This window comes from Phyllobates terribilis, unplaced genomic scaffold (assembly GCF_046119375.1).
Source record: "Phyllobates terribilis strain yellow unplaced genomic scaffold, ASM4611937v1 Scaffold_1__5_contigs__length_1240528914, whole genome shotgun sequence".
Classification (NCBI taxonomy): Eukaryota; Metazoa; Chordata; class Amphibia; order Anura; family Dendrobatidae; genus Phyllobates; species Phyllobates terribilis.
The window spans coordinates 203917201-203940851 of NW_027362761.1; the positions used below are offsets into that span (position 1 = coordinate 203917201).

Sequence of the window (23651 nt, forward strand, 5' to 3'; positions counted from 1 at the left end):
GGGCAGCATGTCCATCTCCTTACACATACTAATTGTGGAAAATTGCAGTTCAAGCATGTCTAGCAGTATCCAAGTAACAGTACAATATATAATCTCCTATATGCTTTTCTTTTGTCTGTCACCATAGAAAAAGGTTTGATTATATGCAAAAATGTACTTTTGGAAGATGCAGACATGAACTTTGATTAAGTAAGTTTGTGCAATTCAATAAAAGGCTATAAAAGTAATTGACAAGATTTTGTGAAGTTGGTATTTTCCATTGAATGTTTACTTTTATCGGGACATTTATAACTATTACATCGAAGAAATAACCATTTCATGTTTACAGGAATATCAGGTACCACTAATATTTGTCACTTAATTGAAAGGATATTATTTATCTATGAAAGTTTAGTGTATAAAATATAATAATGTCACCTTTTAATCATGTAATAAAGAATGTCTTTATAACACCAGGATAAGTATGTCTTCATAACTGGAGCTTTTTTCATTACAGTTGTTCAACACATCAAGAGACACAACATTGTCTTGAAGAGAGAACTGGGAGAGGGAGCATTTGGCAAAGTGTTCCTTGCAGAATGCTATAACTTATACCCTGAACAGGATAAGATACTTGTTGCAGTAAAGGTAATACATTGCCAGTTAACATCCGGCTTAAATTCATGTATGCAATAATTACAGGCTCAAGCGGGCTAATTTTACAGAGAATGGGGCCCTGGATACATAAAGTAGTAGGGCCCGAAGTAAAGCGCACAATATTCCGTTTTTTTCCATTTCAACCCACATAATAATGCCATAAAGTAAAAAGATCAGACAAGAGAGGCAGATTCTGATGGTTATCAATCATTGTGTGCAATGACATAATGTAATGTTGAAATTATAAAGTTGAATTTCATAATTTAAAGTGGATCTAATTTCACATTACTCATTATTTACATTATTAAATACATCACTAAGGGTGCTTTTACATTGCGTTCTTGCCCACATTCACTGACCTCGTCGGGGCTTGCATCCAAACCTCCTGCAAACAGGTTTCAGGTGTATGTGTCAATGGGGCCATTGACTATAATGGGGCCTTTGACTATAATGGTGCCAAAAGAGTCACCGTGTGCTCTGTCGTGCATCATTTTCTGATGTATATGCCTGGAGGTGAACACTCAGATGCAGTCTACTACGTCTGAATGTCCACCTCCAGTAGGCATATATGGCTAAAAATTATGCAAGACAGAGGGCCACTGAACATGGACAAGAACGCAATGGGCCTTAGACACGATGAGGCTGGTGTGCTTAGTTTGAAAAAAAAAAAAACACACATAAAGATGGTTGTATAATCCTTTTTAAAAGTTTTCCTTCATAATATAATATATAATACAATATTGCAAAATAATAATAAAAGGACTAGATCTAAGACTTATAAAATTCTCATTTTAATATTGAGATTTTACAGCCATTTGGATTTGGATTATAAAAATAACTGCACCAGTCTCATCAGGTCTATAAAACATATTTAATAAAGTTTGTAAGGTTTGGAATCTGTTGACAAGTACAGTTTAAGCTGACTATTGATGTAATGATTATAGATAACCTTGCAAATTATTTTTAACCTATGGTACTAAAATGTATGCTTATGCTTCTAAATCTTCATCCATTGTTAGTGATTAAAGCTAATGTTAATAATATAAAGGTTTCAATGGGAAACATAGTGAACATAATTCTTGATGTTCTAACTTCAAAACCAAAATTGGAATCCTTGTTGTATTGTAACAAACTCTACATTGTGATGTGATGTTTGAAGGGGTTGTCCATTACTCAACAACCCATGCTTTAAAGGGTTGTCCACCTTTGGGTACATTTGTTTTTACTTAAATGTATGCAGTTGGGGCTAAAAATCATTTTTGCAATTGTGTTTCATTAAAAATTTTGCACCACTTGTCTCCTATAGCCACTGTAATACAATGTCTGTTGCTGGCTAAAGAAGTTAAAAGGGTTGTCCATATTATCTTTATTTTATCAGATGTGTTGGGGACATGTACAGTCATGGCCAAAGTGTTGGCACCCTTGAAATTGTTCCAGAAAATGAAGTATTTAGCCCAGAAAATTATTGCAATTACACATGTTTTGTTATACACATGTTTATTTCCTTTGTGTGTATTGGAACACAAAAAAACTGAGAAAAAAGGAAAATTGCATATAATTTCACACACAACCCAAAACCCCTTAATATTTGGTTGCACACCCTTTGGAATAAATAGCTGCAATCAATCGCTTCCTATAACCATAGACCACTTTTATGTTGCAAACTGCTCCAGGTCTCTCATACTTGAAGGGTGCCTTCTCCAAACAGCAATTCTAAGATTTCCCCACAGGTGTTCAATGGGATTTAGATCTGGACCTAGGACACAAACCCAGCTTTCTGACACTGGGCACTACATTGCGACCTAAAATCCTTTGGTAATCTTCAGATTTCATAATGACTTGGGCAAATTCAGGGCACCCAGTGCCAGAGGCAACAAAAAATAAATAAAACTTCTTTGAACCTCCACCATATTTGACTGTAGGTACTGTGTTCTTTTCTTTGTAGACCTCATTCCGTTTTCGGTAAACAACAGAATGATGTGCTTTACCAAAAAGCTTTATCTTGGTCTCATCTGACGCTTTCCCAGAAGGATTTTGGCTTACTCATGTACATTTTGGCAAACTGCAGTCTAGCTTTTTTAAGTCTCAGTGCCAGCAGTGTGGTTCTCCTGAGTCTCCTGTCATACCGTTTCATTTCATTCAAATGTCGGCGAATAGTTCACTATGACGCTGATGCACCCTAAGCCTGCAGGACAGCTTGAATTTCTTTGGGACTTGATTAGGGCTGCTTATCCACCATCCGGACTATCCTGTGTTGCAACTGTTCATCAATTTTTCTCTTCCACCCACGTCCAGGGAGATTAGCTGTAGTGCAATGGATTGTAAACTTCTTGATTATGTTGATTATGTTATGCACTGTGGACAAAGGAACATCAAGATCTCTGGAGATTGAGCTTGTGTTTGTTGATATTTTTCAACAATTTTGGTTCTCAAGTCCTCAGACTGTTATCTTCTCTTTCCGTTCTCCATGCTTAGTGACGCGCCCCCTGGGCCAGTGTTGTTGGGGATACCCGGAGCCGGATCAGATGGGGGTTGTAGTCTCCGAGTGGCTGTGACCCGGTCCGTGCCCAGGGTGTCAAGCTCAGTGTGTGGCAGTCCTTACTGATGTTACTAAAGTTCTTTATGTCGACTACGCCACCCGTTGAATTGCGGTCACTACGGCCGCCGCTGCAGCAGGGTCCGCTGAGGCTGGTGGTGTTTGTGCAGCTTAGGTAGTATAACCCCCAACGGGAGGGGTATAGCCTCAGGGGGTCAGGTGCAGAGGATGGTGGTTGTGAAGGTGCAGGGAGAATGGTAATCAGAGACAGAGTCGGGTTATGCAGTTCAGGGTTCTTTACTTACTGCAGATGTTCCGGTCACTCCGGCCTTGAGTGACCACCCAAGCCGCGCTGCGTCCACCAGGTCCTGGACTCGGCCAACCCCCAAGTAGTTCTGGAGCGTGGTTCTGAGCTCCCTTTCTGTCCTGTCCTCGTCTCTGGCCTTCCCCACCAGGGATCCACCTATGTCCGGCTCCCTCGGGCCTCTTGTTGGCGAACCCTTGCCTCTGGGTTCCCTGACCCTATTCGTGGTCTGCCTTCCGGGTGGATATAGTGGGTGGCCGTGGCAGATTCTGCCCACGGCCTCCGGTTCCTGGCTAAGGTGTGCTGTAGCCTCTGCCAGCTTGGGATCCGGTACCCTGTTGCCAACTCTTCACCCTGTGGTTTAGTTTGGGCTCTCAGAGTTCCTTCTTTCTCCCCCTCTGGGTCTTTCTTTCTCCTCTCTCTTGGCCTGTGGCTGCTCTGCTCTTCTGCTCTCTTCCTCTGCAAAGACTTACAGCCTGACTGACTGTGGCTGACTGACCCTGATCTTAGATGGTTCCCACCTTTTATACCCCCTCTATGTGTGAGCTCAGGTGACCAGCACCCAATGAGCTCCTAGCTTTACCCAGACTGCTCCCCCTATCTGCCCCTACACTACTGGGATGGTCCACCCCCCTCCCACTCCAGCCAGGAACAGACTCGGTCGTACCTGCACATTTCTAAGTGGGAGTACCGTTGGTCTGTTCCTCGGAAATGGGATGTGTGTAGTGCATGCAGCTAACTGAGCTCAGTTCCACACTCCATCCTTACCCGGGAGTGGAATATCACACCTCTGGGTTGAGGTGCAATACCCCTGTAGCAGCCGAATCCTCAGGGTGCTACATTCCCCCCTGGTAAATCACAGCACGTCCTCGGGCTGTAAGATATAAAAAACACCAAAACATACAATTTTTGCATAAACAACATAATAAACTATCATATAAAACTTTTCATAAAAACTTTTCATTAAAACATTCTTGTCTTCTGGTACCTCCGGTCACAGTGCAACTTGTGACCGGGTAAAGTGCGACAGTCTCTTGAAGAAAAATGGTTTTCCCTATAAAACCGGTAGGGGGCGCTTTAGGAAGCGCAACTATATACAAGGAAATATGGCCGCTCTCAGTTCTCGGCCAGGTATTAGGAAAGGGATGACCGCTCTCAGTCCTCGGTCAGTGGGGAAATGGGACACACTGGAACAGTTCACACTTGTCCCAACGGGGACCATATTTAAATTAGCAGCATGGCATATACCCTAACGGGTAACTTTATACAGTCTCTTCACTACCGTACTCAACGACGGCGTCCTCCTGCTCTTTCTTTGTGGACAGTTTCAGTTTCAGTTTCAGACCCGTCCGGGTCCTCTTGCTCCTCCTCACACCGCAGCTCCTCCTCCGTCAGGCGATGCACATGGAGGGCGTAGGGTCCTTTGGCACACTTGTGCCGGGTGAAGGTGACCTCGTCCCCTAAATACAGGTCACGACCTCTGTGTCCCTCCGGTAGGTGGGACTCAACGTCTCTCCTAGTCACGAAGACGTTGCCTGGGGTGCGGTGATCCCTGATGAAACCCCACCCATGCTGCAGATTGAACTTTATCACAGTCCCGATGGTACGGGGACCATGCGCTGCACGGGGGTTTCTCCTGGTCCGGCTCTTCTGCTCCGCGCTCCTTATTTGGGCTTGTTGTTCCCGGACCCGCCTCTCTCTCCGCTCCCTCTCAAAGACCTCGAGCTGCTGGCGGCAGCACTCTGCACGCTCCGCTGCGGCTGCCCGAGTCTCCTGAGTGAACCCCATGAGGTCTTCTCCGGTGGGGTCCCACTCAAACTGCGCTTCTGCTAGCGGGGGCGAGATCCTCTTTACGGGCTTTGGAACCGGAATCAGGGGTTCGTCTAGGGGTCTCTCTTTCCGGAGTCGGGGATGGTGAAACTCCGGTGGCCATATAAAGGGCTGCCCATCCGGGCACGTATGTTGGGCGAACAGGTCCTCACCCAGGTGCGGTACTTTAGGTGTTATGGGCGCTGTGGTGGTAGCGGCGCCCGGGTTACCCAGGCCTTGCGACCAGGCTTGAGGCACCTTGAAAGTAAAGGGCACCGTAAGAACGGCGGCGCCCTGTGTTACTTGGCCCTGCGACCAGGCCGGGGGCTCCGCGGAGGTAGGGGGCGCTGTTGGTATTGCGGCGCCCGGGGGTACTAGGCCTTGCGACCAGGCCGATGGTACTTCCTGCTTGGTCACGCTCGGGGTCGAAGCGTGTGACGTCACAGGGGTCGCGGCTTCCGTTTGAGGCCTAGTCTGCGGCGGTGACGTTGCAGCGACGGGCACGGCAGGGGGTACTTCGGGCTCTGCGACGGGGAGCTGGGGCAGACACGCGGTTTCCCGGCTCGGGGTATAGACGTCCCCTTTACCTGCCTCCATTTGTTCGGCTCCCTTCTCGGCGCCGTCTCCGGCCTTCAGTCCTCCTGCGCCATCCTCAGAGGCGGTCTGTCTCCTCGTCTCGGGTGGCGTGCTCCGCTGACGGGTTCTTGTCTGCTGGGCCATCTCACGGCTCCATTCTGCTAACGTCTCTCGCTGCAGCCGGGCCATCCTCCGTGCGAGGCCCTCCAGCGCAGTCTGTGCACACTCCCGATCTCGGGGGAGCTGTGCCAAGACCTCCACTAAGCCTAGTTGGGTCGTTGCTTCTAGCAGGCTCCTGACCAACGGGTCGGTGCTGCTCTGCTCTCCTCCCGTTGTCTCCAGCAGGCCTTCTGGAGTGGCGACCGGCAACAGGCTCCTGACCACTGGGTCGGTGCTGCCTGGAGTGGCGGCCCGCATCAGGCTCCTGACCACTGGGTCGGTGCTGCCTGGCTCTCCCTCCATCTCCGGGTAGGCTCTTTCTGGACTCTGCTCCAGGCTTCTTGTCTCTGGGTGCGCTCTCTCCAGACTGCTCCAGGCGACACCCATCTTTGCTCTCTTGTTCTGTCTCCGCCCACATCGAGGGTGGTCCCGGGGCAACTTCAGTTCCAGGGGCAGTTCTCTCACGCTGATGGACACTTCCAGCATCACAGTCTCTGTTGGTGGGCGCGGTTTCCGCTTTTGGCGCCATTCTTCGACCTGGCCCACGATGGGAGGTGGCCTCTTGCCACCCTCTGGCACGCCCATTATGGCGTCCGCTCCCCCAAGGCGGGAAATCTTTGGAAATGGCGGGAATCGTCTCCCAGTGGCGGGAAACTCCATGGATGGCGGGAAAAGGCTGCAAATGGCGGACAACCGGCGGGAAACGACCTGCGATGGGGCCCGATGACGGGGACCCTCCGGAACCGGCAGGAGACTTCTTTTTAAGGTAATGGTGAACTTTTCTTCAGGCACGCAGTACCCGGTTGTTGCGGGCACGTTATCCTGCCGACTACGCCAAAGTTGACGCGCCCCCTGGGCCATATTCTTTAGGGGAATACCCGGAGCCGGATCAGATGGGGGTTGTAGTCTCCGAGTGGCTGTGACCCGGTCCGTGCCCAGGGTGTCAAGCTCAGAGTATGTGGCAGTCCTACAGATGTTACAAAGTTCGTTATGTCGACTACGCCACCCGTTGGATTGCGGTCACTACGGCCGCCGCTGCAGCAGGGTCCGCTGAGGCTGATGGTGTTGGTGCAGCTTTAGATAGTATAACCCCCAACGGGAGGGGTATGGCCTCAGGGGGTCAGGTGCAGAGGATGGGGGTTGTGGTGGTGCAGCGTAGATGATAATTAAAGACAGAGTCGGGTTGTGCAGTTCAGGGTGTTTACTTACTGCAGATATTCCGGTCACTCCGGCCTTGAGTGACCACCCGAGCCGTGCTGCGTCCACCAGGTCCTGGATTCAGCCAACCCCCAAGCAAGTCCGGAGCGTGTCCCTGAGCCCTCCTTCTTGTCCTTTCTTCTGGCCGTCCCCACCAGGGATCCACCTAGGTCCAGCTCCCTCGGGCCTTCTGTTGGGAGACCCTTGGCCTTGGGTTCCCTGACCCTACACGTGGTTTGCCTTCAGGGTGGATGTGGTGGGTGGCCGTGGCAGATCCTGCCCACGGCCTCCGGTCTCTGGCTGGGGTATGCTTTAGCCCCCACCAGTTTGGGATCCGGTACCCTGTTGCCAACTCTTCACCCTGTGGTTTAGTTTGGGCTCTCAGAGTTCCTTCTTTCTCCCCCTCTGGGTCTTTCTTTCTCCTCTCTCTTGGCCTGTGGCTGCTCTGCTCTTCTGCTCTCTTCCTCTGCAAAGACTTACAGCCTGACTGACTGTGGCTGACTGACCCTGATCTTAGATGGTTCCCACCTTTTATACCCCCTCTATGTGTGAGCTCAGGTGACCAGCACCCAATGAGCTCCTAGCTTTACCCAGACTGCTCCCCCTATCTGCCCCTACACTACTGGGATGGTCCACCCCCCTCCCACTCCAGCCAGGAACAGACTCGGTCGTACCTGCACATTTCTAAGTGGGAGTACCGTTGGTCTGTTCCTCGGAAATGGGATGTGTGTAGTGCATGCAGCTAACTGAGCTCAGTTCCACACTCCATCCTTACCCGGGAGTGGAATATCACACCTCTGGGTTGAGGTGCAATACCCCTGTAGCAGCCGAATCCTCAGGGTGCTACACTTAGCGTGGCACACACAGACTCACAATGCAAAGATTCAGTCAACTTTTCCCCTTTTTATCTGGTTTCAGGTGTGATTTTCATATTGTCCACACCTGTTACTTGCCACAGGTGAGTTTGAACGAACATCAGATGCTTGAAACAAAGTTGTTTTCCCAACAATTTTGTCCTGCTCATTTTTGGGGTTTTATGTCAAATTATGTCCCATTTGCCTTTTTTCTCTGTTTTGTTGTGTTGTTCCAATACGCACAAAGTAAATAAACATGTGCATAACAAAAAAAACAAAAAAAATGTTCTGGAACAATTTCAAGGTGCCAACACTTTCGGCCATGATTGTATTTGTGGCTCCTCCACCAGCAGCCTTATGGGCAGGAGAGCTGTTTAATCTGTGAGGAAGACTGCACTAACAAGAGCAGGAGGAGAACCTGTCATACCTAAACAATAGTAAATACCACAAAATCATGTCCCTAACACATCTGATAAGATAAAGATAATGAGGGCAACCCATAAATTTATTCCGCAGGCATCAATAGACAGTGTAATATAGCGGCTATAAGATGCAAACGTTGCAAACATTTTTAATGAAACCCATTTTGAAGAATGATTTTTAGCTGAAATTGCATGTATTTATGTAAGAAAAAAATTGTCTACAAAGGTGGACAACCCCTTTAAACAATTCAGTGCCCAAAGAAAACAAAAACAATCTATACTCACCTCCCAGTGGTTGATATGACATTATTGTATCATTTGCTGCTGTAGCCAATCAGCGGCCGCAGTTTGGCTGCCACTCATCAATATACCTGCGAAGCGGACATCCGCTCTGACAAAATAGTTAAGGCTGCAGCTGATTGGCTGCAGCAGTCATGTGATACGACAAGGTCATGTCACCCACCGGGTATAAATTGTTTTTGTTTCCAGTGGGGCAGTGAATTGATTCAGCAGGGGTCGTCCACTAGTGAACAACCCCTTAAACAACCTTTTTTTGGATGATCATGGTAATTAGCATTTTAAGTGTTAGGCCGTTTGGTAATTCTATATCTATGCAGTCAACTGAATGTATTCGTGAATGATATCTGAAAACATATTGTACCCATCCTTTCGTGATGTTCACACTGTGACAGGATGGCACATAGTATCAGCATATGACATCTTATAACCCATTCAGCGGAGAATATGAAATGCAGTGAGTGGGAGTCATGTTTTTTTACCTATGTGCAATGATCGGCACAGGCTTCATCTCCCGCGCCCCCCCCCTTCATATTGGCCTCTGACTCCTTCTCTTGCCGTCTTCTGGTTGCCTAGCAACACTAACAGCTTTGTATTCCTCTAACAAATACAGATCCCATGTCGCTTATATCATGTTTTTTCCTTACGATAGAGGTTTAGATTCTGCTTTTTCTGCAACGTTTACATAATTTTTATATGACCATACATATTGTATAGCTTCATGTATAGTATTTCCATTTATGGACCAGCCAATATTGTCCTAAAACCAATCTCTGTGCTAATAATCAGTATATTTCGCTTACAGACACTGAAGGATGCAAGTGACAATGCCCGAAAGGACTTTCATCGAGAGGCAGAGTTACTGACAAACCTACAACATGAACACATTGTAAAGTTTTATGGAGTGTGTGTGGAGGGAGACCCGCTCATTATGGTGTTTGAGTACATGAAGCATGGAGACCTGAACAAATTCCTAAGGTAATGATATACCCCGAGAGGTTCCTTTTTAGCTAGTTTATAAAATAAATGGAATAATTGGTCTGTGTCTTGTTCCGTCTATTATTTGGCCCCATGAGCGGTCAACAGAAGGATAAATAAACCAGTATACTGCTAGGGTTACAGTGGAGTGACTAGAAGCTTGTGGGCCCCAATGGAAAATCTCAAAAACAAGTCCCTTAACTATCACAAGTCTTGTCTAGAATAGTAATGGTCCTCTCATATGGGTCAAAGGGACCTTATGAGGCTTCCAGAGGTTGGGTACAACTGCAACCCCTGCTCCCACTCTAGATACGGCACTGGAAGCTTGTGTATATACTGCGTGCTGGTACTAATGAGAACAGTGGTATTGCTGAAGGGCAGACCTACCATATCTGCAACCAATATAATGCCCAGAGCAAAGTAGGAAAGGGGCCAATATTTTGCAATAAAGTCTGCTCCGTCATATATGCACCATCTATACAACAATGTGTTATATATTTGTTTTAAAAGAAAAGACTCCTGAGTCCAGACCAGTCCTATCTCAGTATGTGTTCTAGCAGCTCTATAAATCTATTTGCTTTACACAGATATGTGATGCAAATGGTTAGGCCTGGTTTAGCTTTAGATATCCAAGATGAATATGCAAAATTGGATTACACAGCATTGGTATAAAAGCTGCATACCAGTAACCTCATCATTACTACTATATCCGTTCTATTTGAAACCAAAATAACTGAATACTGTCTGATATACACCATGTAGTCATAGCAGAACAGAGGGCTCAGCAGCTAGGGGCCCAAAATAGTGTGCTATACTGTGATACAAGGCAAAAATAACCATTAGCACACACAGCTTTATAAATAACCATAGAAAGTTGGATATTTTTTGTTACTTACTCTAAGAAATGTCCATGTTTAATACAAAATTAGAATTTGATCTACCACGTACTACACACATCACATAGATTTCACTATTTAACCATATTAATCAAATTAATTGAGATTATTTTTGATTAAACTTAGCTGTGTATCTATAACCTATCTATTTCTAATCCATCCGTATGCCGTCCGATTTTTCCAGATATATTACCATTCTGTAGCATAGAACACTGTAAATGGTCCTGTAAATGATTGTAGAATAATAGTTGCAGAGAAAAAAAAATGCATTGCATACGGATGTCATACAGATGCTATGTGACACTTGTCCGACTTTTCTGGATCAACATCGGAGGGATGCTTTAAACACAGATGAGTGCGAGCCCTTAATGAAAGTCTCTTCCTTGAAAACATATCCTTGAAAACATAGCCTGTTTTTAGAATAGATGTCGGAAGATTGGTAGTTCTATATCAGGGGCATTGTACCTAACTGGGTCTGGGAATGGAACTGGTGCTATCTATCTATCTATTATCTATCTATCTATCTATCTATCTATCTATCTATCTATCTATATATCACATATCTATTTATCTATCTATATATGTATCACATATCTATCTATCTCTCTATTATTTATCTCTATCTATCTATTATCTATCTATTTGTTGATATTATGGAGGCTTGATTGATGTTACAAGGTACATCTGCCTTTTGAGAATAAGGAATATTCAGTAGTAACTGTATTGGCACTGTGACATCTGAAATATTGGCCAAAATATAGAATGAATATTGTCAGTGAAAAGTAAAGTAGTACTATACTTGACCAAAACACAAACATGCAATTGGTTAAGCCACTTATGTTGCTGTATATACTTTATGGAAGCAGCACTGTCTTCTCTAGTGCCCTCCCAGTCAGTACAGACAGGGAAATAAAGCAAGATAGTCATAATACTGTGTACCCTCTTTTATAATATGTGTGAAAGATCGCAGAAAAAAGGGAAGAACAGAAATAGGAATAAGTGGTGGGGCACAAAGGATGCGAATCACTGGCCATGTATGTTGATGTCTGATATGATGGATAAAAAAAATCTAGAAAAAAAAGTAGCACATGCAAGGCAAGGCAATGGCGCTCTTGTAAAATGGCCAGAACTACTCACTTGTGATATGGTTACATTTTATTAATACTATTAAACTATAGTAAGGAAGGCTTGTTGTTTCATTATTTTAACAACTTTATACATGCTTACTACTACTGAATATTGGCATTTAACCTAAACCATTCAGTTTGGACTTTTAAACTCTGAACCTTCTTGGCCCTCATTATTTTTCAGCTGAAAATATGTTTTGCTCTTTAAACATGCCTCTGAAATGATATGATAAGGCTACATTAAAGAGATCCAATGGCATAGTAAAATGTAAGAATAAATGAACATATGAACATAAACAAATTTCTCAGTGACTGTGATTAAGGCAAAAAGTGCAATAATTCGGCCAGAAGTAAGCACTGTACTGCCGTATTATCCATGTCTGCATCCACATCTGCCTTCTACATGCTCAATGCAGATAAATGCTGCTGAAAGGAACTTGCAGTCAGACAAATTATTGACCTCTAGTGCCCCTAGAGGTTGTCTAAAGGAACTGTATTTGGGACCTCAATGAAATAACATCAGCATTTCCTGCAGCATGGCTTCATGTTTCAGACACCAGAACTCATGTTGAAGGTCAAGCAATGTCTGAGCGCAGAGTTCACTGTAGGGAGAATGATTCGGGGGAGTATAGGAAGCACAGTTAAAATTGTTGTGGCTTGTACATCTGCACTCTGTGGGAGATCTTGATTTTATGACCAAAGGAAGGATGCTGTGATAAGAAAATGCAGATTGAACGTTTCAAATAAATTAAACATGATGTTACATTTATAGATGAATATTTTATTCAAGGCCGTTGCCCCAAACAATATGGTAAATTGTATGTCGTTGTAGTTTGTTGCTGGATTTTCATCATTTTTAAAAAAAAATGTACCACACTACACAAATGTGACTTTCATCTGAAATCTTCCCTTATATTTTATTTATGTTCTGATTCTGTCCATCCACAAGGAGACTACTCTTGACCCCTTCTCTCCTGCCTTTGTGCTAAATCGAACTTGTGGCACGCTGCTGCGCACAGGTACCACAGGACCCAGGGTGCATGTGTGGCGCCCCTGAGGGTTCGACCGCCACAGGAATTCTGCACTTCTTTAATGGAGTGTAGTGTTCCTCCTCTGAGGTAAGAACAGTGTGATAGTCGTGACCCAACCTTTGCATCCAACACCACATTTCTCCACCAGAGGGGGCTAGTATGCACTAGGTGCTGCTCCCCTGGTTACAGGGAGACTGGGGAACCAAGAGTGAGGGGAACCAGTTAGTGGGTGAGGGTGGAGGACTTACAAGTTAGTTACACTTTAAATTTCATATTTAATAAAAAGCCATCTTGGGTCTTGGTTCTTTGACTGTCTTTTGATCGTCTTTAGCCCAGCCCTTTGACGGTCTTCTTGCTGTCAATTGCTGAGGGTACTGTGATCTCCCACCCCAACGCGGATCCTGTGTGGGCCTGCATCGGATGGAGACACAGCCCTCGTACCCCGGCCTTGGGACGAGGGGGAGGTTGTAGACAAGGAATGTCTCGACCCGGTCAAGGACCAGGACCAAGAAGGCCCGGAGCTTAAGAGTGTGGCTCCATAGCAAATGGATTCCAGGCAGGATGCAGATGGAGCGGTGTACGCCACCTGTCCTCGCCATGCTGATATATTCAGAGGGAGTCCGGCTGCAAGAGGGGTACCGGCCTCCGACACCCGACCTTGCTACTCCAAGTCCTGGTCGGGAAAGCCCGGTAGGCCCTGAGGATCCCACCGGGTATCGGACGGAGCGAAGCTGCCACCCATGCCCTTGTTCTAAGAGGAGCTCAGAGGGAGACCCGGCCTATTCGCACACACACGGACAGGAAAGGATTCGGTCTGTAGTTCAGGAACACTCTCGTGTAGGGTCCCGACTGAATGCTGGACTTACTCGGAGGTTGTCGGACCCCCGTCCCTGATGACTGCAGGACTCCGCGGGGAGCAGGGAGTCGCCTTCCTTCTGCCATCTCTGAGTAAAGCCTTGGAAGTTCACTGCTATGGCCTCCGGACTGTTTATTCTGCGCTACACCGCACGACACGGCGCCCGTCTTCCTCTACTACTACCCCCTCCATCCTGTCCCTCTGCCCTGAGGCCTCGCTCCGCCTGTGGGGAGTAGTAATAACTTTGGCCGCCATAACACCATGCCTCAGCGGACTGCAGCGGCGCTGGTGGCCTTCACCAGGTGCCACAGGTGGCATAGTCGTAAATCAGCCACTCAACCCGGATAAGCCCACACCATCCTTTTTAATGTGACGGCCCTGAGCACTGGTCGGGTCCGGGCCACGGCTGCACCCCATCTCTCCATCACAGGACCCGACTCCGAGTCCCCCATCTCCCAGGGTAAAGAAAAGGGCTTTTCGAGTAGAGGCGTCACAACCTGGCGTAGTCGGCAGGATCGCGTGCCCGCAGCCAAGGAAGGAATTACCCATTGCTACCGGGTACTCTGTGCCTTACACCTTGAACTGTTGTTTTACACTTAAAATGGCGCCCACCCAAGAAGAACAGGCGCCATAATGCTGTGAAAAGACTGTCTTTGAACGCCTCCCATCGTGGGCTGGGCTCCCGCTTGGCGCCAAAAGTGTGGACTGCCCCTTCCATCAGAGACTGTCCGCGGGGTAATGCCCGTCAAACCGGATGGGCTGAACGAAGGTGGGCCTGTCAGCATTCCGCCCAGGAACCGCCCCGAAAGAGGAGGAAGAAGAAAAGCAACAAGGTGCGGCCATTGCAGTCGGAGCTTGGCAGTCGTCAGAGGCAGACATGGATGCTTCTGGAGAGCAAACCAATGCACCTTCTGAACCCGGTTCAGGCCTTTCACCCAGCAGAGAGCGAGGCAGCAGTGTTCTCTCATCGGGAGATTTTGAATTTCTCCGGCAGGAAGCTCCAGGTCTCTTGCAAAGACAGAGAGAGGCCCAGGAGGTGGCGACGGCTGCGTGGCGGGAAGAGATGATGCTACGTATCCGGGACCACCGCCAAGGAGTTGAGGTTGCAGGACAACGAGACGCGGTGACAGAGGTTGTGAGCGGCCCAGCGACGGGTGAGTGTGCTTCCCCTGCCCTGGCTGCAGAGCCTACCGTAACGATCCTGGACCTTATGACTGAGTATTTAATACCCCACGCGGCCACCTGGGAGCAGGCTTTGGCTCCGGAGCTGCAAGCGGCAGCTATGAGTGGGGACCTGCGATGCCGCCCTAACCCTGAAACCGAAGTGCGTGAAACTGCAGAGGAATCCACCGGCTCCAACCCGGACTGGTCCGCGCCTGTAGAGGACCCGCAGCAACCCGTGATGACCCCGCTACCCGCACCAGCAGTAACATGGCCCGAGGCTGAGGAGTGGGCCTGGGACAACCAGGGGGGGGACCTGATGGGCTTCCCCCGGGAGACCCGGGCTGAAGCGCGGAGGAGGAGCCAGTGGTGCAGCGACCAGATCTTCCAGCTCGCACGGGAGCAGCGTCAACGGGAGCTCCGCTGTGAACATCTAGAGGTACGGGCCAAAGCTGCCAAATCCCGGGCTCGTAAGGAGGAGGCCACCCGTCCCAGTCCCCGAGTGGAAGGGCAAGTCGTCCGCTTCCACCATGAGGCGGGGTGGGGGTTCATTAGATGTCCCCAGTACCAGGACGACGTCTTTGTCAGCCGGCGGGACGTCAAGCCGCGTCTGAAGGAGGGACACCCTGGTCGGAACCTCTTCCCGGGCGATACAGTGACCTTTTCTCGCCACCAGGGGGTGCGAAAGTGGTACGCCCTGGACGTACACAAAGTGTCTGGGAGCGACACCACCCCGCGCTCAACCTCAGGGGACCGGTCAGCCTCCGTCGGGAGGAACGAGCCTTTACCCAGGAGGGAGCCCGAGGTTTAAAGCAGCCCCGGCTGTTGCAGTTTTTGTTCAAAAGTTAATCTGTTTACATTTCTATTTTTGCTTATTTTATAATCCCGGTTTCTAGAGACATGTGTCCCTGCGGACTGGCAGCAGACGGACTCTTTCCCTTGTAAATAGTTTGCATCTCTTTAGGTGCTCCATATTGGTTTTATACAAAAACCATGGATATTTTCTACCTCAAGACCTCAGAAGGAAAACCTGTCAGGGTGGTTCTCCGGGAGGTCCAACTCGGGATCTTCATGCCCTGCAGCCATCCCAGGGCCTACGTTGAGGGTTTGGGACAGGTCCCTCGTACTTCTGAACTGACTCTGCGTCTTTGCACCTTAATCCGTCTGTTTGCACATGATGTCTTTGGAAAATGCTAGCACTTTTATAATTTTATACTTTTGTAATTTTCTACTGCATAACATGTTTGCAACGTTTAAGAAGATGTGCCTCCCATAAAGGGAACATAGTTCATGTTTATATTAAAAAGAAAATTTCCTGGGTGTTACTTCTTTTGGAGCCCGCGGATGTGCTGTGTTTTACCAGGGGGGAATGTGGCGCCCCTGAGGATTCGACCGCCACAGGGATGCTGCACTTCTTTAATGGAGTGTAGTGTTCCTCCTCTGAGGTAAGAACAGTGTGATAGTCGTGACCCAACCTTTGCATCCAACACCACATTTCTCCACCAGAGGGGGCTAGTATGCACTAGGTGCTGCTCCCCTGGTTACAGGGAGACTGGGGAACCAAGAGTGAGGGGAACCAGTTAGTGGGTGAGGGTGGAGGACTTACAAGTTAGTTACACTTTAAATTTCATATTTAATAAAAAGCCATCTTGGGTCTTGGTTCTTTGACTGTCTTTTGATCGTCTTTAGCCCAGCCCTTTGACGGTCTTCATGCTGTCAATTGCTGAGGGTACTGTGATCTCCCACCCCAACGTGGATCCTGTATGGGCCTGCATCGGATGGAGACACAGCCCTCGTACCCCGGCCTTGGGATGAGGGGGAGGTTGTAGACAAGAAATGTCTCGACCCAGTCAAGGACCAGGACCAAGAAGGCCCGGAGCTTAAGAGTGTGACTCCATAGCAAATAGATCCCAGGCAGGATGCAGATGGAGCGGTGTACGCCACCTGTCCTCGCCATGCTGATATATTCAGAGGGAGTCCGGCTGCAAGAGGGGTACCGGCCCCCGACACCCGACCTTGCTACTCCAAGTCCTGGTCGGGAAAGCCCGGTAGGCCCTGAGGATCCCACCGGGTATCGGACGGAGCGGAGCTGCCACCCGTGCCCTTGTTCTGAGAGGAGCTCAGAGGGAGACCCGGCCTATTCGCTCACACACGGACAGGAAAGGATTCGGTCTGTAGTTCAGGAACACTCTGGTGCAGGGTCCTGACAGAATGCTGGACTTACTCGGAGGTTGTCGGACCCCCATCCCTGGTGACCGCAGGACTCCGCGGGGAGCAGGGAGTCGCCTTCCTTCTGCCATCTCTAAAGTGAGTAAAGCCTTGGAAGTTCACCCCTATGGCCTCCGGACTGTTTATTCTGCGCTACACCACGGCGCCCGTCTTCCTCTACTACTACCCCCTCCATCCTGTCCCTCTGCCCTGAGGCCTCGCTCCGCCTGTGGGGAGTAGTAATAACTTTGGCCGCCATAACACCATGCCTCAGCGGACTGCAGCGGCGCTGGTGGTCTTCACCAGGTGACACAGGTGGCGTAGTCGTAAATCAGCCACTCAACCTGGATAAGCCCACACCATCCTTTTTAATGTGACGGCCCTGAGCACGGGTCGGGTCCGGGCCACGGCTGCACCCCATCTCTCCATCACAGGACCCGACTCCGAGTCCCCCATCTCCCAGGGTAAAGAAAAGGGCTTTTCGAGTAGAGGCGTAACACATGGATGAACTTCTCCACAATAGGCCCTCATTACATACAAACACCTCCACCCTTCCACCTCATTCCACCAGAGGGAGCCCGTTAAGGATATATATATGGAGGGTGGAGCCAGGCAGCTCAGTCAGAGAGTTAGTTGTAGTCAGACTGAGAGAGAGTCTGAGAGCGTGCTGACGCTGAGAGCAGCGAAGACGCAGCACATCTGCTGTTGAGTTCTGAGGGCCCCGAGTGTGGCCGACGGCAAAGAGGCGAAAGGAGAGAGGAGTTTAGGGGGCAGAGGAGCATCATAGGCTCACCCCGATATACAGACCGGACACCGGGTCCGCGCCTACAGGGTCCCTTTATACCTAGTAGGGATCACCGGCATCCCAGGAGGACTACAAGTCCCTGGCAGACCTGAAGCTAGACCCACACAGGACCAGGAACCACGAAGTCCCCAGCGTTACCAGGGATAGTGGTTACCAGCAGAAGGTCCTACTACCGAGCAACAGATGAAGGAACAGCACGACACATAAGCTAGGCCCAGTTGCAGGCTGGCCAGGAGCATACAGAGAGGCAGACACGGACCAGGAGGCCTTATACCCGCTCACTGGGGAGAAGTCCTGAAGTGCACCCATCCTACTGAGTACCCTGGTCCGTACCTGACATCCACACCAGTAAAGGTATTGAAGCGAATCCCCTGTCTCTGTCAGTTACTCCTGCTGAGCCATCCGCCTGCACTACAAGTCCCAGCATCACCACCATCAAACTCCACACTGCCCCGGGGGCCCGCTCCGCCTGTGGGGAGCAGAAACACCTCAGCTGCCATCCCATTACCCCCCGGAGGTCTGCAGCAGCGCTGGTAAACCTTACCAGGTACCACAGGTGGCGTCACAAACTATTTACTTTATTTTTTCCTATCCAAGTTACAATCCCCCTTTTTGGTTGACCGCCCTGGGCCATGGACCGGGCCAGCCACTGTGACCTATCCCCCACCAGCATCCATAGGCCTGGATGCCGAGTACCCCATTGCCCTGGGGGCGCGTCAAACTACTTGCTTCCAATCTCTTGAAAGCTATGGAAGTAATGTTTCAAGAGCAGAGATGAGCGATTCGCTTTGCGCAACCTCGGTCCAAGGTCAAGATCAGTGCTCTCTGGCCATGGACAGGAGATGCATGAATTTCCTTAGCTTCCGGGTTCCCCGTGCAGAGTTTGTTTTGCCAGCCTAGTATTACGTCCTCTGTGTAGCACATGTGATGCCTCGCTAGCCCGAATAATTATAAGAGCTTGTGTCCACAGCCAGAGGGCACTGTCCTTGACCTTGAACTGATTTGATGCAACCTGGTTTTGCGAAAAAATGTGTAACTTTTTATAATTTTATGCCACACGTGCCACTTTTAGAAAGTTAGTGGGAATGTGGACATGGTTAGCTACACATATACAGTATGTCTAAGCCAAATTTGTAAATCTAGAATATTTAAAAAGCAGCGAAAAAGTCACAATTGTAGTGCAACTTACAGAAATAGCTGTAGAAAGAAGTATGTTATCTAAAGATGCATCAAAATTTATCAAACATCATGCTACATATTTGTTGTAAATAAAAGCAACGCAGCCACAAGCAAAACTGCCTTCAAAAATTCCCCTTATGGTAAATTTCCCCTTGTTGTATGCTCATTAAGCCGCTCTTTGTGCATGCTCTCTAATGAACCCTCTACAATCTGATTTCTTCAGATTTTTCGGTGATGAAGGTTTCTAAGGAATGATATCTTACCATTCCTCAGAGTCTATTTTTCAGAATATTGTGGATGCACCTACCCAGTGGTTGGATTCACAATATTCACTGGTCTACCTCATACGGTCAACTAACACTGTAATAGCACTCCCCTCACTCACAGTCTCAGCACCTCAGTCCATGCCCTCTTGGGTGTGGTCTTACTCTCTGTCACCTGGATGCTGTTTTGCTTAGCTCCTTCAAGATTCCTCTTGCTCTCAATGACAATAATCCTTCACTACATAGGTGTTATCACTCTTTCACCTTTCCCTCACAGCTCCATCTCTGTGACACTGTGACAAGCCTTTCTCATTCTCCAGCTCTTATTCATTACAGAGGGAGCTCTTCATTCTTCAAAGAAGCTCTTCCTCCACTCCTTATAGACCTGCAATGGTTTCTCCATGATCCGGGACAGCTCACAGAGGCAACTAATTTGTAATCTTGAGGCAGCAAACCAATTTGCAAATATGTTCATCCCCTACTTTACTATGATTCAGACTCTAAGGTAAGGTACAAACTTGGAGATAAGAGGGCATGTGAACCTGCGCTGTCGAGAATCCAATCCAGATGCAGTATGGATGCGGTTTTATTTTTCATCGCGTTTCGACAACGTTATCATACCTTTTCATCCAGACAAATCACAATGATGTGGTACAGTTTGCAAAAATGTGGGAATAAATAGATTACACATAAAAAAAGAAAGAGGCCCGCAGAAACACTCTGTGGTCATAAGACCTGCACATCACATTATTTTGTCGACATAATAACACAATTACTAAAACTTGGAAGATGAATGTATGAATATGTGACACCCCGAGGTTTGGTTGCCACAGTGGCAGCAATGTCATGTCTGAAAGCAGGTGGGAGGTTCCCTGGTTGGGGACAATTAGCATGCAGCACCTCCTGTCTCAATCCAGGGAGGGGAGAAATCTGCCCTTTATAAACTGGATCTGGGGTGGGGTTAGGAGAGAACAGTCAGAGTCCAGCCAGAGACAAGTTCCAGACAAGTTGCATAGGGACAGGTCAGCAGCAGGCTGAGGAGTCCCTGTAGGCAAAGGAGGAACACGAGGCCAGGAGGGGAGCTAGAAGAGCTCACCCTGGCTAGAGACTTGTAAAGCCAGACGCTGGAGTCCGAGGCTGTGAGGGTTATAAGCCCAGCAGCAGAAAACCACCACGCAGGGGACTTCAAGTCCTTTGGCCCAAGGAAGCCCGGAGGCTCAGCCACACGAGAGGGACTACTACTGCCCTGGAGGGGTGAGAAGCACGGAAGGCCCGAGTCGCCAGTCATACGGGTGAGAACAACACGGTACACTCAGAGACGTGGGCTACCACTACACTACAGCAGGATAGCCAAGAAAGAGTGAAGTCAGCACGGTAGGCCTACAAACTCCCCCTGACCAGCAGGATTTCCCAGTTGCTCTCAGACTGACCAGGCCTCCATTGTTAACCTGTATTCCGGACGGGTCCTTTAATACCACCAACAGTAAAGACCCTGACTTGCATGACAGACTCCGTGTGGTTACTGCTGTTCCTGCGCACCATCACCACCAACATCCCCATTTACTGCCCTGAGGCTATACTCCTCCCGTGGGGAGTTATACTACGCTCAGCTGCACCCACAACACCAGCCTCAGCAGTCTGCCCTTCAGCGGCGGTTCACTCTGACCGCAATCCACGGGTGGCGTAGTCGGACATTCAGCTTATAGACTGCCATTTGGTTTGACCACCCTGAGCCACGGACCGGGTCACCGCCACGCGGAGACTACAACCCCCAGCTTCCCACAAAAGGCCCGGTTCCGGGTTCCCCACACGGCCCAGGGGGCGCGTCAAATACCTCGAAACGCGATGACAAATAAAACTGCATCCATACTGCATCTGGTCTTTATCGTATATTGGATCCTCGGCAGCGTGGGTTTACATCCCCTTTTATCTCCAAGTTTGTACCGTATCTTTTTGGTGGATCTGTAGCAGTCGTTGTCATACACGTTTACAAAGGGGTTGAGACTGTCACACCCCCAGGTGAGCAAATCCCATCTTACTCTTTCCCTTGTAATCTGGATAAGAAACTATTGCACTTATGGTCATTCCAGTTTTATCTATACATGAGACTCTAAGGTAGCACAGAGCTCCAAGCTGCAGTATATATACAAATAAAAGGCCTGAGAAATAATGTAATAGGCCCCTGGCTTCTGCGACAATCCCATCAGCACCCATTGCAGGAAGGCAATGGGATGATGTCTCTAATGGACGTGCTTGACACATCATCTAATGTGCCAGCTGAATAATGCAGCCAGCTCCTGCAGTAACATATCAGGATTGGATTAAGAAGATATCTTTATCTTTAGAGCAACAGGTCCCATTGATAAATAGGATTGCATTCTGGTTGTACATAATTATCACTATGGAGCGCTTAATAGCTATTTGCATGCATCAATTCAGTATTAAAACAATACACAATATGCTCCTAAGCTCCCCCCAGTGGTGTCTTTTGGCTGCCAAAATATTATCTTTTGAGCATTTTTTTAGAGGATTTGATGTTCTGCCTTAGAAAGACAGAGCTCTGACCACTACAAAGATATATTAAGAAATTATTCAGCAACAAATGTTGGACCTAATAAAAATAGTGGTAAAAGATAAACTGTTCTATTCACTACTAGAAACACTGTTATCAGCAATTATCAATTATTATTCTTATTATTATCAATAACGGTATGGGAATCTAAAATCCACTTCCTGTAATATTAGAGGATCAGATCACTATTCTGTCCCTCTACTATGCTTTATACTGCAGCTCTGCTTCTTCAAATTGGCCCACAACAAACTCAGTGAATTTAAGTGAATTGAGTGTTTGTTTATATAGATTAGAATAATTATGATCTATGAGAAAGAAAATTATAGTGAAGCTACCACCCATGTACTATGTGTGATAGCCCATTTCTCCATTCCTGATAGTGTTTAATGTAGGGCCATCATCTACTGGACATTTATGGCATATCCTGTGGAAAAGGCCAAAAAAGTCTAGGATAGGACAACTCCTTTGATGCTTATTGGTTTATGTTTCTTTACTATTTCAAACATTTTTCATATCTATCATATCCTCATTATCCTGTAAACTGTAAGCCCGCTTGGGCAGGGCCCTCTCCCCTCTTTACCCGTCTGTCACTGTTAGATTCTCTTGTACAGCTCCATGGAATCAATGGTGCTCTAAAAATAAACAAATAATAATAATAATTTATTTGAATTTATAAGGGCTGTACAGGAATAATTCCAGACCTAGACATTATCTCATGAAATCTTCTTTTCTTTCCTTTTAGGGCTCATGGACCAGATGCCGTTCTTATGGCAGAAGGAAACCGTCCTGCAGAACTCACTCAATCCCAGATGCTTCATATAGCTCAGCAGATTGCAGCAGGTATGGTGTACCTGGCCTCTCAGCACTTTGTCCACCGAGACCTGGCCACAAGGAACTGTCTGGTAGGAGAAAACCTCTTAGTGAAGATTGGAGACTTTGGAATGTCTCGAGATGTCTATAGCACTGATTACTACAGGGTAAGATGATTGTCGCAGTCATTTCGATAATAATGAGATTAAATAACATTTTTCATGTCCACATTAATTACTTCATAGGGATGATTGTAATGAGATACATGATGCATGAAAAGCGACATGGATGAGATCATAACATACTTTGTCTGAGAACTGGCAACTTTTGAATAACCTTATTGCATCATATTTAACAGTCTGACAAAGCATTAACACAAAACAATAGGCATAACGCTAAAATAAAAATGTTACAAAAACGTGAATCTAATTTCCAGATACTATATGGCTATAGCTTAAAGTCATTAAAGTGGTTGTCTGAGATTTGATAAAGATTGCTGCTTACTTCAAGAAACAGCACCCTTGTCCTTGGTTGTGTCTGCTCTATCGAGCTGCAGTATCACTGCCCACCAGTGGGCAAATGTGGAGTTATTCTTGGAAGAAAGCAGCCATGTTTTTCTTATTCTGGATAACCACTTTAAAACATCCCATTGACGGGTTTGGGCTTCATGCACATGATGGTATAATGGGTCTGTGGTATATAAATAATTATTACAGAGCCAATAGAAACCTATGGACTCATACTTAAGAACCTGTGACTTATAAAAAATAATGTGCTATGTTTGACTATGTACTTCATTATAGCAGTATTCACCCCTAAAAGCATTGTTTTTACAGGAAAATATGGTAGCCCCCAGAGACACCACAAGACTAACATTCCATTATACAGCTTAAAGTAGACCTCTGCTGCAAATTGGTCAATCAGTGATGCTAGAAAAATAGGAGACAGTTTAGATTTACTATGTACAGGAATCAG

At 47.4% G+C, this 23651-nt stretch overlaps 1 protein-coding gene across 6 annotated transcripts in view; it reads left to right on the forward strand.

The window, feature by feature from the left end:
* Positions 1-23651, forward strand: part of NTRK2 (neurotrophic receptor tyrosine kinase 2) — a 379702-nt gene that overhangs the window by 319972 nt on the left and 36079 nt on the right. For all 6 annotated transcript variants that reach the window (XM_073670937.1, XM_073670934.1, XM_073670935.1 and 3 more), the window contains 3 exons: positions 497-627; positions 9596-9768; positions 22609-22843. In XM_073670937.1, the coding sequence (XP_073527038.1) occupies positions 497-627; positions 9596-9768; positions 22609-22843 (539 nt within the window). The remainder of the gene's footprint in view (positions 1-496; positions 628-9595; positions 9769-22608; positions 22844-23651) is intronic.